The sequence below is a fragment of the Parambassis ranga genome, chromosome 3, assembly GCF_900634625.1.
Source record: "Parambassis ranga chromosome 3, fParRan2.1, whole genome shotgun sequence".
Taxonomy (NCBI): Eukaryota; Metazoa; Chordata; class Actinopteri; family Ambassidae; genus Parambassis; species Parambassis ranga.
Genome location: NC_041024.1, coordinates 14,717,379 through 14,732,337, shown reverse-complemented (window position 1 = coordinate 14,732,337; position 14,959 = coordinate 14,717,379). Strand labels below are relative to the sequence as shown.

The following is a 14,959-nucleotide window of genomic DNA, read 5'->3' as shown; positions in this document are numbered from 1 at the left end:
TGTGTTTTTGAGAATAAAATTAACCCTTTGGCCGTTTGTGTGTGTCTGTGTTAAGAGTTTAGAAAAAGTATCTGAAGAATGGCTAAGCGCTTGTTAGCGATTGAAAAAAACTGTAAGAATGGCTTTGAGTGCAATTTCTCAGGAACAGATGTCTTGTATACCATTTCAGACCATACCTTAACAAACGGTGAACAGTGAAGAGAAAATTCAAATGTTAAACTCTTCGTTAGGTTGGACTGACCTTCATTTTGTTCTGACCACTTCCCGCAAGTGCTTTTGCTGCTGTTCTTGTTACCTAGCAACAACCTACCCTGTATGAAGCTGTGTCTGGCCCACAGCTTCTGATAGCCTACAACATATGTCTACACATCAGTACTGTTTCACTTTCATGTCAGGGAATGACTGCTGATGGTTGTGCACAGGGTCTCTGTTAGGCAGTGAAAACAGTCTAAAGTGCAGTATTATGCTGAGCTCCACAAACACATAATGGTTCATTTGGAAGATGTTACTACTGTGTGTATGTTATGTCAATAATAAAAAAAAATCAACAGTGATAAGCAGACCAAACCTTTCTTATCTGGATGTGTGTAAAATAAAATGACTTGAAAATAGAAATGAAACAAGTTGCTTTATCCAGGACAATCAAGTTTTGCAGTTTTGCAACATTCAATATGATAAAATGTATTTTTTAAGCCATCTGACTAAAAACTGACAATGTTTACACAAACTTCAACAAAGAACTCAATATGCAGTTTCCAGCTATTTATTAGCAACATCTGTAGTGTAGCTTCAACAATTCAAGGCAACCATTTAACTCTACACATATAGGCAACAGAAATCCTGCTATAACAAATATTTTGTGCTGGAAAAAATATCTGCATGCGCTCCCCACAGGGAGAAAAGAAAGCACTCTAACTGACACTTGAGACTGACAAGGCTTCTACACAAAGTTCTGTTTGTTTCATGGCATTTCCCCCTTCCACTAAATTTGTGGAGAGAAGCTATGCTTTATATGAATTCAAGAATTCATACTCAGAAAGGAGAAATGTTTAAATTTAAAATGGAAAAACTTAACAAGAACATTGTTCTTAAATAAGTTGCAAATGGTGGTGAAAATAGAGCATGGTATAGTTGGGCACAGTGTCATGTTCTGGGCATTCTTTAATTTTATCAGCCTAACCATCCGTTTATAAAAATGGCGAGATGGAATCAAAGTTACTGTGTGCATAGCAATATTCTGTTATGACAGAATATAAATCTTCCAAAAATAGTATGGAGAACAAGGAGCATTCCAATATTCATGCAGTCAAAATGAAAACATCAATACAGAATGAATTAAACATGCAAAGCAAGGACTGAAAGTATTCAGTCTATCCCCCAGTGTTTTTTTCCTTCTCTAAATCATATTCTTATAGAAATATGATAATTGTTTCAAAGCAGCAAAATGATGTGTAACAGAACTCAAGAAACTTGCGCATTAAGGCACCGACCTAACAAAAAGAATAAATAAACAAGGCCTATAGCTCAATGCTCCTTGGCAGAGCAGCCTGTATGCGGTGCCTATGAGGTAATGAAATACATAAATTGTTAAACTGTCACTTGGAGATGAGTAAAAAAATAAATAAATACCATTTTATTAAAAAGCTGTGCCCAAATGTTAAATTGTGGAAAACATGATATTTAACAAGACGTCTTTCAGTAAATATCAGGTGGTGAATACACACAATAACTCTGTGTTAATACTAGCTCTAATCCACTGCTTTTCTCTATAGTAACATTACTGGATTACTTCAGCACAGAGCACTGCTACTGTATACACTTACACCCAGCTAATGAATAAGTCAAAGACGATGACAGACTAGCCTGCTTACTGACTTTAACTGACTGATTAGCTATAGAGTCCCAGACACAAAGAAGTGTTCACACAACATCAGACTTCACAATCACATTTCACTGAATGATGCACAACAACCAACATTTAGAGTTTTACTTGTGCCATAGTTATATGACTAACAATTTATCTTAAACTGGCTGTGACTCAGCTGCAAAGCCTGCATTGTGTTATTTAGTTTATAGTCATGTTGTCACTGACATATTAATATTGAAAAATCAGCCATCAAATGCACAAGAGCAGAACTTCTCTTTTATGTTTTTGTGCTGCTGACCATGTCATGGCTTCATGCACATTTGAAAAACAACTACATGTATGATACGGTTAACTGTACAGCTGAGGAGAGATTGTTTTATGCAGTATATTCATATTTAAAGGTGCCATATAGCAAAACAATTTAAGCCTTTGCATGATGCAGGTGTCATCCTGCAGTACATTTATAAAATGTTCAATAATTTTTGAACTGCAAATTAGACCAAACAGTGAAAACCAGTCACAGTGCTTAAACTGGCATTTCAGACAAGACACAACAATATGTTACCTTATGTGCAAATAAATATGTAAACTGTCTCAGAAGCTGATAAATCATGTCCTTTGAGCTAATAAAGTACAGCAAAGCTGTCAAGATTTATACCCGGAAAAGCTCTAGACATGATGCCCTCAGCGGAATGGTCAACATTTCTTACTGCTAAGACTAGGATCTGACCAGAGGACAGCACAGACTGACTCTTCTTCTAGAACGAGGCAGATATCAGAAACCTGTATGAGATAGACTTGTATGAAGCATCACTAAAAGTGCTTCAACGGTTGGGTTTCTCGGGGTGCTGCAAGAGAGCACAAAGCTGCTCACATGTCTGGGTTTCAACAGAGCTGAAATGGGACTCCATATTCCAAGCCAGGTCTGCTGACAAGAAGTCATCCATGACAGTTTGTGTTTCATTGCTGGTCAGGAAGAGGTGTCCAAGGCCTTCTGCCTGGCTGGTAACAGTCTGAGTCTCTGTGCTGTTCAGTAGCCGTGCTTGCTCACCCTGACCAAGAGAAGTCTGAGAGGGGAGACCTGTAGCAAACGAAGGGAGATCTGTTTGTGTTTCTGTATCTGAGGACTCTGTGCTCATAGAAAAGCTTGAATGTCGTAGGATGCTGCTCAGGGGCATGTGGCTTCCGGCATTCAGCAGGAAATTGAGGTCTGTTTGAGTTTGAGTATCAAACAGCTCCAGGTCACTTGCTTGGGTACGACTTGGTCCCTCGCTTTGGTCCAGTTCGTCCATTAGGAGGAAATCCGTCTGGGTCTGAATGTCCAGAGACTCTAGTGGTGTGTCACCACTCAGTGCTCCCAGCTCACTCTCCTCTGTCTGTGTCTGGATGTGCACAGCATTGAGGAACTCCTCAAAGTCAAAGTCTATGCCATTGTGTTGTTCCTGAACAGAGCTGAGAGCTGACCCACAACCTGCAGAGGCCTCAGTGAGAACCTGGTGGCCTGACATGCTATCAGAAAGAATATTTTCTAGGTCATTTAACAAAGTCATTGTTTGGGTCTGGTTGTCTGCCATGTTATTTGTATTAAGCTCATGTGTCTGCACCCCAAAACACATTCCGCCTGCTGGCTTTGAGTCCTCATACATACTCTCTCCTGCAGCATTAAGGGTGTCATCTATGTTCAGAGTTGTCTGGGTGGAGACACTAAGGGAGTCATTGCCAAAGAGGTCTGAGCACATGATGGCCTGGTCTTGGGCCTTCTCCTCTGCTTGTGGCATGGCAAAGTATGTCTGTGTCTGCCTGGTTTTGTATGGGAGCACAGTTGATGCGGAGCAAGGAATTTGGCTCAGGCACAGGCTGTCTGTCTGAGCTCCAATAGAGGAAGTTGCTTTGGCTTGAGAGAAGAATGTCTGTGTTTCAACACTGACTGGCAGCAAGACTTGGGCACTCACGCTGATGTCTGTTTGTGAGCAGGATGACACTGAGGACTCACTCAAAGAGCACAAGCTTATTCCTTCCCCAGTCCCCACACTAGATGGAATTCTTGACAGGTAGGATTTGTCTGTCTGAATATTAGTGGATGTGCTTCTTCCTCTGTGTCCTGCCACATAGGTGGAGGACTCCTCTGCATCTGCAGGATCCAGACTGACCTGCACTCCAGTACTTATAGGCCCTAGGCTTGAGCGTGAAGTAGGCATCGTATCCCTGAAACCCAAACTTTTAGCATCAAGCTGGGGTACCACTGCTCCCATGGCTTGTGGCAGGAGCTGAAGGGTGCTGACAGAACCCTGGCTGTCTACTGCAAGCACTACAGACCTCAGAGCCCCACCTTCTGTAGACGGAAGGAGAACAGGCAGATGGGCCACCTGCATCACTGGAACACTAACCAAGGCCATCTTGGGCTTCGGTAGGAGTAACTTGTGAAGGCTCCTGCGGGGGCTGGAGTTCTGATTTGTACAGTCAGATATATGAAAAGTTGTTTCAGAGGGGGGGGCTGTCTCTGTCAGCTCTTTAGTGGCATGCTTTGAATCACTAATCTTGAGCTTTTCAGACCCATTTAACAATCTCTCCATCTTTCGCTTCTTTACTGGAGGAATTCTGTGAAGAAACAAAACAGAAAAAGACAAAAACTTTAGTTATTAAACAAAGTTCAACAATTAGATAAAACAGTATTTGGACTATTAGAGCACATGCCTGTGTTCTGTAGGGATCTCGTGACCCGTCCTGTAGATATGTGAGAGTAGGGCAGCTCTGCTAGCATATGGGCAGCCACATGTGCAGTGGTAGGTCTTTCCACAGTCCTCTATGTGCCTCTTTAGGTCCCACTCTGTGCTGTAGCCATTGTTGCACTTGGAGCACTTATGTTTCTTCTCTGCATGCATCTTCATGAAATGCTACAATAAAAGTGATCAAAAAACAAAGAATGTATTGCATTCAAAAGCTTTTTAAACACCTGGTTATTATCAACTTCAAGAATGTAGATGGAAATATATTTAACTATAATATTTATTTCATGCCAATGAGCACTGAGAACTACAAAATTACAGACTAAAAAAAACTAATCATTGGAAAAAGACTGTTCTTATATTCAGAGGGTTATGCTGCCTCACAGGATTTGAACATGTTGGTGATTCTGGCATATTGTAATCGTTTTTGGACAAATTTGTAAGTGGTGAGGACTAAATAATACAAATACTTAGACAAAACATCCGAAGAACCAACAAGCACAGAGATCAAATCAGCAGTAGAACAAAAATCTGCAGACAACCTTTAATCTGTCAAAATAATAGGTCTTACCTCGTAGTGCTCTTGGTGACCAGTAATGTTATGTTATAGATAATAATGAAGTTTATTTTCTTCTCTGCATACTAGAGTCTAAGTATGACATTTCCAGTTGTCCTGTTGTTCCACCACTGATATTTGGATGAGCAGTGTTAGCCCGGTGTCTGCCATCAGCTAAATGACCGATGGACTGATTAGCTTCTCACTTCATGGAAGTTTGTTCAACATGCAAAGCAGTTTTGGTGTTCACATACTAACCAAGCCAAAGCCCTCGTTGTTGTAAGGGCAATATTAAATATTGATATTGGTACTAGTAACAAAAGGTAGCATTGACTGTTTGACACCCTGACTTTAAGTATTAAGCAAAAAGAGGAAAATAAATCATTACAGGCCACTGGAGGAACTGAAGCTTACTTGCTTAACCAGGGAGAACTGGGAGAAGGGTCTGTTTGGCCCCCTGGGACAACCCTCAATAGGACAACAGTAAAGCTTCTGAGAACCCTTCATGTCCTTTCTGACCGTGGGATTAACAATGCCGTCCTGAGGATGAGAGATAATGTTAGGCAGAGATCCATGTATGCATTACAGCCTTTTTGTCACACACTAAGCAGTAGAAGGAATTTAACAGTTTGTTGCGCCACTGTTTTAATAATTTCTTTAACTATCTGTCTGCACATTATATCACTGAAATTGTTGACAGATCACGCTTATAAAAATCTGCACCATTAAAAGTATTTCACTTTCTGAAAGAAGACACCATCACACATCATAACAAGCAGTTATACAGTAGCCTTTGAGCGGTCAAGGTCACCTTCATCTGCTGTAACCCCCGAGGGAGCAGAACGGCTAAAGCTGACAAACCCTCTGCTTTGTCATTAGAAGAAGAAAAGACTGTATGTCTGTAAGCAATGACTGTTTATGCCGTTTGCTCCAGCTTCATCATATGGTCGTAGGCTGACAACTGAGTCATGTCAAGTATTGTCATCAGTTTGTAGGTGGTTGAAGCAGTACAGAAAAAGCAAGCCGAGATTTATGGGTTTTGCAACAGCAGGGTACAGTCTTTTTAAGTACTTATTGCTGCCGCCATTTCATTTCTCTGAGAGTCTGTACACTACAGTAATAAGTGAGAGTAAGAGTCTCTGAACTCTGCTTTCCCTGCTGCTCACAGGGGGGTGATGTGGATTGAAAGACAGCTAAAAAGCTAAGCTTGAACTGCACAGATTAAAATGATATGTGTCAAGTCGTCACAGTAAAACAGCTACATGAGCGCCGACTGCTGCTATTGCTGCTGTGCAGTGATGCAGTGAAGCAGTGAAGCTTTATTGGTGTTAAAGTGCATGTAATATAAACAGATATGGCCTAACTCTCGCAGCATGTCTTTATGAATAATGCAGAAGATGCATAGAGTGAGACATTTCAGCATTAAACACTTTGTCAGTGTTGCTCACTTCCTTTCCTCCGTTTGTATCCCGTAAAGATAGACTCTGCATACAAAGTGGGACTGCTCAGTTAGGGTCTTGGTCACTGATGGAATTGATTTATATCGACATCATCATGATGCATATTATATTGCAAACTTAACGCAGTCCTTTATGTTCGACTGCAGCTTTGTTAAAAAGACTGCACAGTGAAAAATGAAAACACAAGACTGGAATCTGCCAAAATCTCAGACACAAAAGATTACAACGTCTAATACAGTTATCAATGCGTTTAAAATTTGGTTTATGTCAGTAATGATAATACAGTGGAGTAAAAGATGATGAATTAAATGTGAGCTCGAAGTTTTTAATTAGAAATTGTTAAATTATATTATGGTAACACTAGCAGTTTATCGAGCATTAGAACAGACTGCTGGCTGTGCCACATAAAGTTACTTCCAAGAGCTCATTCAAATTCTCACATTCACCTTTTTAAACAAAGAGCTTAGTCTATTGCAGTACAAAAGGCAGCCTTTCCCAGCAAAGAACTTTATTCATGAACGGGAGACAGTGAATTACTGCCTCCTACGATGAAGCCCAGTCCAGTGAGGACGTAAGAAGAACAGGGTCAGAGGTAGACTTTGGTCTGAATGTCTGAATGCTTCCACTGTCCTGATATATATATATATATATATATATATATATATATATATATATATATATATATATATATATATATATATATATATATAGGCTAATAGATTGTAACTTAACTATAAGTGTCAATACTGTCTGTGTGGTCACTGATTTCTAACTCTCTCTGAGTACCAATCTGTATCGACAAAAGCACCAAACACCACGTGATCAAAATAACTGATAACATAAGTAGCAGCTGTCACTGAAAATTAGCCCCATTAAAACCTAATATACCTTTTCAAACGTCACCGTTATTTGCTAACATCATTACAGAGCCTTTTTATGTTAGCTAGCAAGTTATGGATGACTTGCGTTTTCCAATTGTTTGCTTGTTATTGAGTTAGCCAAGTTAGCACTGCAGTTACGCACAACTGCAACCCATACGACCAACCGGGGTTAGTAAGCGATTACCTTTATTCTGTGTGACTTAACGAGATGCATGTTCAGTGCAGGTGTGTTGGGGAGAATCTTGCCACATCCTTCCACGGTGCAGAGGATGTTCGTCCTCACTTCTTTGGTCAGCTCCATAATGGAGGGTTTTATTATTTCCCGGGACTGCGTCAGAGACTCCTCGTGACATTTCGGGCTGCCTGAAGTAGCGTTATCTCTGTTGTTCGTCTTGCCCGTTGCAGAGGCAGCCATGTTTCTGTGTTGACAGTCCATTCTGTGTTTGGCAGAGAGCCCCAGCGGCAGCACTGAATGAAAACAGGCATAACATCCCTCAGCACTGCCTGAAAGGCTGCGTCGTGGTTTGGAGCCTTCCTCTCTGGGACTGGAGGAAAACTGAGCGTACGTCATCTCCGGAACAATGTGCATACTTCCGTTTTTCAAAGTAAAATTTCACACATTTGTTTACTAGTTGTAATTAATGAATTTCATAAAGCACTGTTCCACCAGCCACTCTTCCCTCTTTCCAAGACTCTGAAGACGACAGTCCGCTTGTCTTAACAGGTTTATTGGATAGCAGGAAAGTGTGAAACTGAAAACAAATAAATACAACTAATTACCGCTATGAATGAACGTTTTTAACAGTCAATATGCATTTATGAACTAAAACTGAATAAAATATTATTTATACGTTGTATGTCTAACCTACAATATTAACAGAATAATATATCATGTTATAAACAACTCTACATTCGCACATTTACATCTAATCTGAATCTACACACGCTGCACGGCAATCACAGTCAAAGAACTACTCGATCAAATCACAAGCACAAAACAATACGATCAGATTCCATCTAAAGATCAATTATTATATATTACTTTATATTATTATAAAGTAAAAACAAAAGTTAAAACAAAGTTACATGCTCACGATGCTGCGTTAGGCGTAAGACATAAACTACACTGTAGCTAAAGGCAGCGGCTCCAACTAAAGCTGAGTGTTATCCATATCTCTGTCTCCATGGTAACATGACGCTCTAGCTAAGTAGCTGGGATTCTTAAATAACCACGTCATAGAATGCAGTGAGTATCTGTTTCTAAATAAATTATATAAATAAATCTGCCTTTTTTTATAACAAAACAACTACACTAACACAATATATGGCTCCTACAGTATATATGATTGCCGTTAGCCGTTCCTGTCCTGATCCAGTGGTCGGCAACCCTGACTCGGTAGCAAAGAACGATGGAGGTGGTGGTGGTGCACTAAATAACGGACCGTGGCTGCTGGAAGGATGGCCACTTTGGGATCTCGCCCCTACTGTGGAAAAGGTTCATGGGTTAGGGTTGTGGCAGAAAATGTAAAAATCAAAGAACACACAGATGTATGTTGACAGCATGCAGATAAAACTCCATACAATGTGTAAGAATACCACCTATACTCCTGTGGTGGAAAATTCAGTTTTCTTGCACCAAATGAGGGCTGTGGATTTTGTGCTCCATCTTTATAGTGTAATCATGTTTGTGGAAACTTTCCGTGACAATTGACAGGAAAACATTTTAAGGGTACGCACATGTGTATGGGTTTGTTTATGACGAAGTTACAGTGAAAACATGTTTAGATGTTTTTGGACCTTGAATTAAAACATCAAACGATTATAAAAATATTTTATTTCAACATGGATACATAAATGACAAAAATTGTAACATTAACTGAGGAAAAACAACTGTCAGAGAAGATGAATGTATATTACAAATTACAGATGTGCATGGCAAAGGTTAACAAGATGATCAATGATAGACAATGGAAAAACTGATACTGGTAGAAATAAGAACTGTCAAGGGTCTATCAGCAGTCAGTTCTGTGACTGGGACAATTGTGTGGGACCAGGTCCGTTGTCTGTGACAACAAAATAATTCCGTCCTTTTGAGGGAACAGATGAGAGCAGCGGGGAAACAGGAGTGGAGGCAATTCCTGTAAAACAGAAAAACATAAATTGATTAAACTAAATATAGAAGAAAACTATTCATTTATATAAGAGGGAGGCATGTTAACCGTCTTTCTCATCATAAACATAATACATTATTATTAATAGTTAGTACAGAGAAACAAGGACTGTATTGTAAAACGTTTTTCTTGCTGCCTTCTGTATTGCTTGTTTTTATTATGTCCACCTATGCTGCTCAGTGGAGTGACCTTTAAGGGATTATTGAAAGTCCAGGGACACAGTGATGAAATAAAAAAACACATGTTTGGAAAATAATCCTGGTATTTTACATGAATGCTGTAAGATGGATAATGTTGTAAGAATATTACAGTACAGATACTTTCTCCTGTGTATGTGTGCCCTCTTGTGGACATTTCATGAGTTGCGTTGTTTATTGCTACACAGTTACATGAATATAATTTCCTTCCAAAGGCATACATAGTTTCTTTCACTAGCTGTGGATAACAAATTCCCCATACCTGAGGATGCGCAATGTCTGAATGACTCCAGGAGGTTGGTGCTTGTAAATTTAACAACACATCTGAACGGCTCTTCCCGCTCTGTCATGGTCTTGTTAGTGTGGTCTCTAAATTTAGTTTCAAGCTGTGGAGGAACACAAAACCTAATTTAAGTTAGACCAGATGATCAATAGTTGATTCAGATATTCAACTGCTATTCTGCTTTTACTTAACAGACAGCTGATACCTTGTAAACTGCAGACTGTAGTTGAGGTAATGTACCACGACCAAAGGCTTCACAGGCCATCCGATGTCTGTTTGCTGCAGCCTGAGCATGCTCTGCTTCTATGTGTCTATCTATGTAGACATTCAACATAAAAAATACATGATATGACATTGTACATTTCAACTCCAAATTATAATGAACACAAAATATGAAAGTAGTTTATAGATGATCAAATCATTTCCTAAACATACTTGAGAGAGTTTGATTCTTTTCTGCAAGAGGGCTGGGATACTTTGTTGGAAACTCCTAGAGGGAGGGTTGAAAAAACAGTCAAAATATAAACATTAAAACAGAAACATAAACAACTTAATTCTCATTGTCTAAAGCACTTATTTTAATGTACAAAGGTGGTTTTAGAAATTAGACACAGATTTTGGTCTAATTAGGAAAACACTGTCAACCCATGAGAAGTGAACAAATTTAGAAAAAAACTGAACCAGTATATAAGCTTGTATCACAGTGTGCTTACTTGTTGATATTGCCTCATTAGAAGATCTCTGATGGAAGAGAGGTTCCGACCTCTGAGGTTTGCATCCTTAATAGTTTGATGTTTGGTGGACAGAATCAAGGCCTGCAAAATACACCACCAACTTAGAAGATAATGAGAAGATGCACAAGCTGCCTGGCAACTGTACAAACAATGGGAAAAAACAAATGCATAAATAAGCTCATGGCTCACCTGGCTTAACAGGGGTTTTAGTTTTGAATTCAAGCTTGTCATAAAGACATAAGGAGTCTGAAGATGGTGAACAACATAGGTTGGTTTCAGGTGGTTGGGCCGAGAAAAGTTGTCTCCCCATGCAATACGAATCCAAACAGCTTCATCTGTGTGCTTCTTTATTTTGACTGACACCTTTAAAGTAAAGCAAAAACACCAAGACGTCTATAAACTGCCCATGAATGATGCAACTACAAACTGTTTATAGTATAAACACAGAAGTGTATCTGTCTTACATGTCTTATAAGCTCACTGAGGTGAGATTTAAATTGTTTCTTGAACTGCAGCAGGTCTACAGAGTGAGCCCCCTCTAGAAAACAGAAAATGACATGTTTTTAAACAGGGGTGCAGGTAAAATCTCAACTAAACATTGAACAACCACCTACAAACAAATAACAAACACAGTGACCTAAACTCCAGCATGTTATTCATCCTATTGAGATGGAAAACAGCAACAACAACAACAGCTGTTGTCCCACTAGCTGCTGCACTTTGTGTAGTAACATACCATCAGGATCCAGGAGCTGAAAGGCATTCCACATTCCCAGGTTTGGATTCTCAATGATATCTGAGAAAGTGAAACCAAAGTAAAACAGGAAGTGTTATTGAACAGATATTATTGTATAATAAAACTATAGGGTGGGTTATCAGTCTTTTGACTTACATATCATCTCGAGGTCTGTGATAGACTTGATTGACCATTCATTTTCCTGTCAAGTAAACGTGCTGTTAACAAATAAGTAGCCAGGCGGACACACACACTGCACATTTCTACGTGAATCAGGATATTTTTTAGTTTACAAAGAAGGATTGCAGAATACCTCACAAATAGCGAGTAGTCTTTCTGTCAACGCCCATTTTGACTGAGTGAAATCCAGAGAGTTCCGCTGTGCCTCGGTCAAACGCCCCCACTTCTCCAGCGTCGTTTCCAGCATTTCAAACGGAATCCGTTTTATAATTCGCTGCAGTAAGCGTTTAATGGAGTCATCCATTATTCCTCAGACAGAAATCCAAACCGAACTGTAGAAGTAAAATTTGGACTTTTTGAATCTATTTGAACACAAATACAATCTATGGTTTAGCTAACTAGCTCAAAGGGCAGCGCATTCGATAAATTCCAAACAAACCGCCTGCAAAGGGGAACACGAATCAACCAATCAGAGGGGAGAATACGAATTTACGCGCTCGCTTTTGCGCCCTCTGCTGTATTGGAGTGGTAATACTCCTAGTTCCATGTGGTTAAACTGCTGAAGACTATCGAAAAAAATGCCACTGAATGAATGATTGATTGTACAGTGTGAAACAGGGCTTTCATTCTGTGGTTGTCACATTATGAGATGCGTCTTTTCTGCACATTTAATTTTTTTAATCCATTGTGCTCCTGCTATTTTCTTAAACAGCACAGCAACTAATCCCATCCCTATAAGATTTGGCATAAAAACAGCTGTTTAGAGAACTAACGCACTAATAGGGGTGAGTAAGTGAGTGATTTTAAAAATCCACGCACCTCAACCGGCAGTACTTATTTCCTGTGAACTTCCGCCATCAGACGTCACACGTTTTGTTGAGAGGACGCACGCCATTGGTGAATGAACTGTCATGATAGGGGCTGAACGGGCAGCATGTCCTCCAGGTTGTTGTTGTCTTTGTAAGTAACACTGGTGTAAAATACTTAGTCTGAATCACCGAAGAAGTTTAGGAACCCGCATTGCTGTTCCACAGGGAGACACCCGCCAGGCTGAATGGATTAAGCTGCGTTATGTTAGCTAAGGCTAGCATTTAGCTATCGTGACATTTCACCGGGGTGTGCTGGAAAACATCTCAGATTACACGGCTTCATTGGTAAGTTATATTAATATGGTATTGTCACCTAAAAGTAGTGTAGTAAACAATTAGTTACTTCGTATATAATTTAAAAATATGCAACTACTGATCATTCTGAGCCTACTATTCATGGCGGTGTAAGACCATTCCAGTAAATGTAGGTGGTTAACAATGCCACGAACGGTCACAGTGTTGTGTCCTCTTCTGTCTCTCTCTGCAGGTAAGTGGTCACTGGAAAAACAAACTCCATCATCAGCATGACAGCTCAGGAGGGAGAGGGATGGGGAGGCATTAGTATCCTTTAGAAAACAAGCCCGAGTTTTACAATGTACTGCATAAACCATGAGTAGATTGATAGGCAAATATGTCTGGTTTTCAGAAGTGAATATTATCTGCTTCCACCTTTATTGTGTCATTAGGGGCAAATAAATAAATTAAGCTGTCTGAACACTTTTTCTGTGTCACTTCATGAACACCTGTACTGTATATTCTCAGTGCTCCTCTTGATTTTTCAGTGTTGCTGTGTAAACCCTTAACTCAGAATGCACCCTGACTTGTCACCTCACCTGCATACGGATGAGTGTAATGAACTAATAACTCTTCTCAGGCAGTGCCACAAAGAGGTATGTAGCTTTCTGCTTGTATGTAGTTTATGCTCCATCTGCACAGAGGTCTAAACAAAGTTTATTTTACATCACATCCCATCAGCACAACGTCCTGAAGTTCTTTGGAACATGTAACGATGTGGATCGTGCCATGCGTCAGTGCTTGAAGAAAGAGGTCTGTTTGTTATTTTTACCCTTTCTATAAAAGACATAAATCCTCTCTTTTATTGTTACATTGTGTACTCTGTGTTTACGTTTCTTTCCATTCAACAGAGAATAGAAAAGCGGGAGCGCAGCAAGCAGCATGCACTAGAGATGAAAAAGAGGCTGAAAGAGGGGCCCAAGGAGCGTTTATGAAGGACAGTTTACTTCGCCAATGGGACTGCAAACTGATATTGGAGCTTTACATTAAACATGACACTGTCTGACAGGCTTCCTCTGCTGTTGTGTCAAAATGGAGAAAGAGATGTATCCCTCAATGGCATAAACCACCTCCTGCAAAACAGTAAAAAATTATGGTTGTATGTTTTTGCTTATAACTACCACTGTTGATGGATGTAGGATTCACTTAAGGTTTGAAACACAAAAGTGATGAAGATCTGGTTAAACTGAGACATTAGGACATTTTTTGACTTCTGCACAGCCTAAAACTTGCGAAACGTCTATGTCTACCTGAAAACAACACCACAATTAATACTCTGGATTAAAGGTGGCTTGGTGTCTTTTTCCTGCTATTAGCTCCATCCAATATGTTCCATCAGTGAGATCAGTGCTGATGTCAGTAGAGGTGTAGCCATTGTGTTTTCTGCCAGAAACACTTATGAGGATACTTTTTTCCTGGATACTCATCATGAAAAGCAGGAAAGGGTCCTCTCTAAATGGGTACACACATATTACTATTCCACTATTATTCTGACTCCAACAGTATTTTAATATATTTTCCCAGATATTTCCTAGAGGTGAGAGGTGTGGATTATGGTATTGTTTCCATTTTTTTTTCACTTTTATACCCATTTTTACTGCAGTTTTTGAAGCATGGCCAACAGTTTGCCAGGCTGGTGTGGAGATACATGTCCAAAATAAATCTGAACACTCCTAAACATTCAGACATATAAAGAGATCGTTGAATTGCAAACATCGCAATGCTGACTCTGAATAGGAGTCTGAAAATATACTCCTAAATATACTCCCAGAACTATAATCTGGAACACTGACAGTGATGATGGTTTAGTCAGAACAATGCAAACCCTGGAATATTTTGTATGAGTAAACACTGTTAACATCAGTAAAGGTCACTGCTTGAGAGTTTGTTTGAATGGAAAATCATTGATTCAAGATTGTTTCAAATAAATTGAAATAATTTAAGGATAATGTTGCTTTTATGTGGGTAAATCACACTGTTAACTTTCATCAATATCTTTTTTGAA

General features: G+C 39.5%; 3 protein-coding genes across 3 annotated transcripts; 1 reads left to right on the top strand and 2 right to left on the bottom strand.

The window, feature by feature from the left end:
- Positions 1-865: 865 nt before the first annotated feature.
- Positions 866-8,020, bottom strand: atmin (ATM interactor). Its single transcript, XM_028402597.1, has 4 exons — positions 7,675-8,020; positions 5,564-5,689; positions 4,562-4,761; positions 866-4,465 (listed from the first exon to the last, which is right to left on the bottom strand). Exons 1-4 carry the CDS (start codon positions 7,924-7,926, stop codon positions 2,692-2,694), a joined length of 2,352 nt encoding a protein of 783 aa, XP_028258398.1. The 5' UTR covers positions 7,927-8,020; the 3' UTR covers positions 866-2,691.
- A 1,356-nt stretch (positions 8,021-9,376) lies between these two features.
- cenpn (centromere protein N) lies at positions 9,377-12,220 on the bottom strand. The gene is made up of 10 exons (XM_028402192.1): positions 11,925-12,220; positions 11,768-11,813; positions 11,612-11,671; positions 11,340-11,413; positions 11,065-11,238; positions 10,855-10,956; positions 10,577-10,631; positions 10,347-10,456; positions 10,121-10,244; positions 9,377-9,628 (listed from the first exon to the last, which is right to left on the bottom strand). Exons 1-10 carry the CDS (start codon positions 12,093-12,095, stop codon positions 9,510-9,512), a joined length of 1,035 nt encoding a protein of 344 aa, XP_028257993.1. The 5' UTR covers positions 12,096-12,220; the 3' UTR covers positions 9,377-9,509.
- A 428-nt stretch (positions 12,221-12,648) lies between these two features.
- On the top strand, positions 12,649-14,903 carry cmc2 (C-x(9)-C motif containing 2). Its single transcript, XM_028401506.1, has 4 exons — positions 12,649-12,945; positions 13,443-13,550; positions 13,636-13,707; positions 13,806-14,903. The coding sequence occupies exons 2-4, from the start codon at positions 13,470-13,472 to the stop codon at positions 13,887-13,889; spliced, it is 237 nt and encodes a 78-aa protein (XP_028257307.1). The 5' UTR covers positions 12,649-12,945; positions 13,443-13,469; the 3' UTR covers positions 13,890-14,903.
- Positions 14,904-14,959: the final 56 nt, after the last annotated feature.

Coding starts and splice junctions, on each gene's coding strand:
- atmin (XM_028402597.1), bottom strand. CDS start 7,926: ATGGACTGTCAACACAGAAACATGGCTGCCTCTGCAACGGGCAAGACG. Junction 5,690..7,674: donor TTAAGTCACACAGAATAAAG/GTAATCGCTTAC, acceptor TCTCATCCTCAG/GACGGCATTGTTAATCCCAC. Junction 4,762..5,563: donor AGTTCTCCCTGGTTAAGCAA/GTAAGCTTCAGT, acceptor CTTTTATTGTAG/CATTTCATGAAGATGCATGC.
- cenpn (XM_028402192.1), bottom strand. CDS start 12,095: ATGGATGACTCCATTAAACGCTTACTGCAGCGAATTATAAAACGGATT. Junction 11,672..11,767: donor CACAGACCTCGAGATGATAT/GTAAGTCAAAAG, acceptor TCACTTTCTCAG/ATATCATTGAGAATCCAAAC. Junction 10,457..10,576: donor AAAGAATCAAACTCTCTCAA/GTATGTTTAGGA, acceptor ATGTCTACATAG/ATAGACACATAGAAGCAGAG.
- cmc2 (XM_028401506.1), top strand. CDS start 13,470: ATGCACCCTGACTTGTCACCTCACCTGCATACGGATGAGTGTAATGAA. Junction 13,551..13,635: donor TCAGGCAGTGCCACAAAGAG/GTATGTAGCTTT, acceptor ACATCCCATCAG/CACAACGTCCTGAAGTTCTT. Junction 13,708..13,805: donor GTCAGTGCTTGAAGAAAGAG/GTCTGTTTGTTA, acceptor TCCATTCAACAG/AGAATAGAAAAGCGGGAGCG.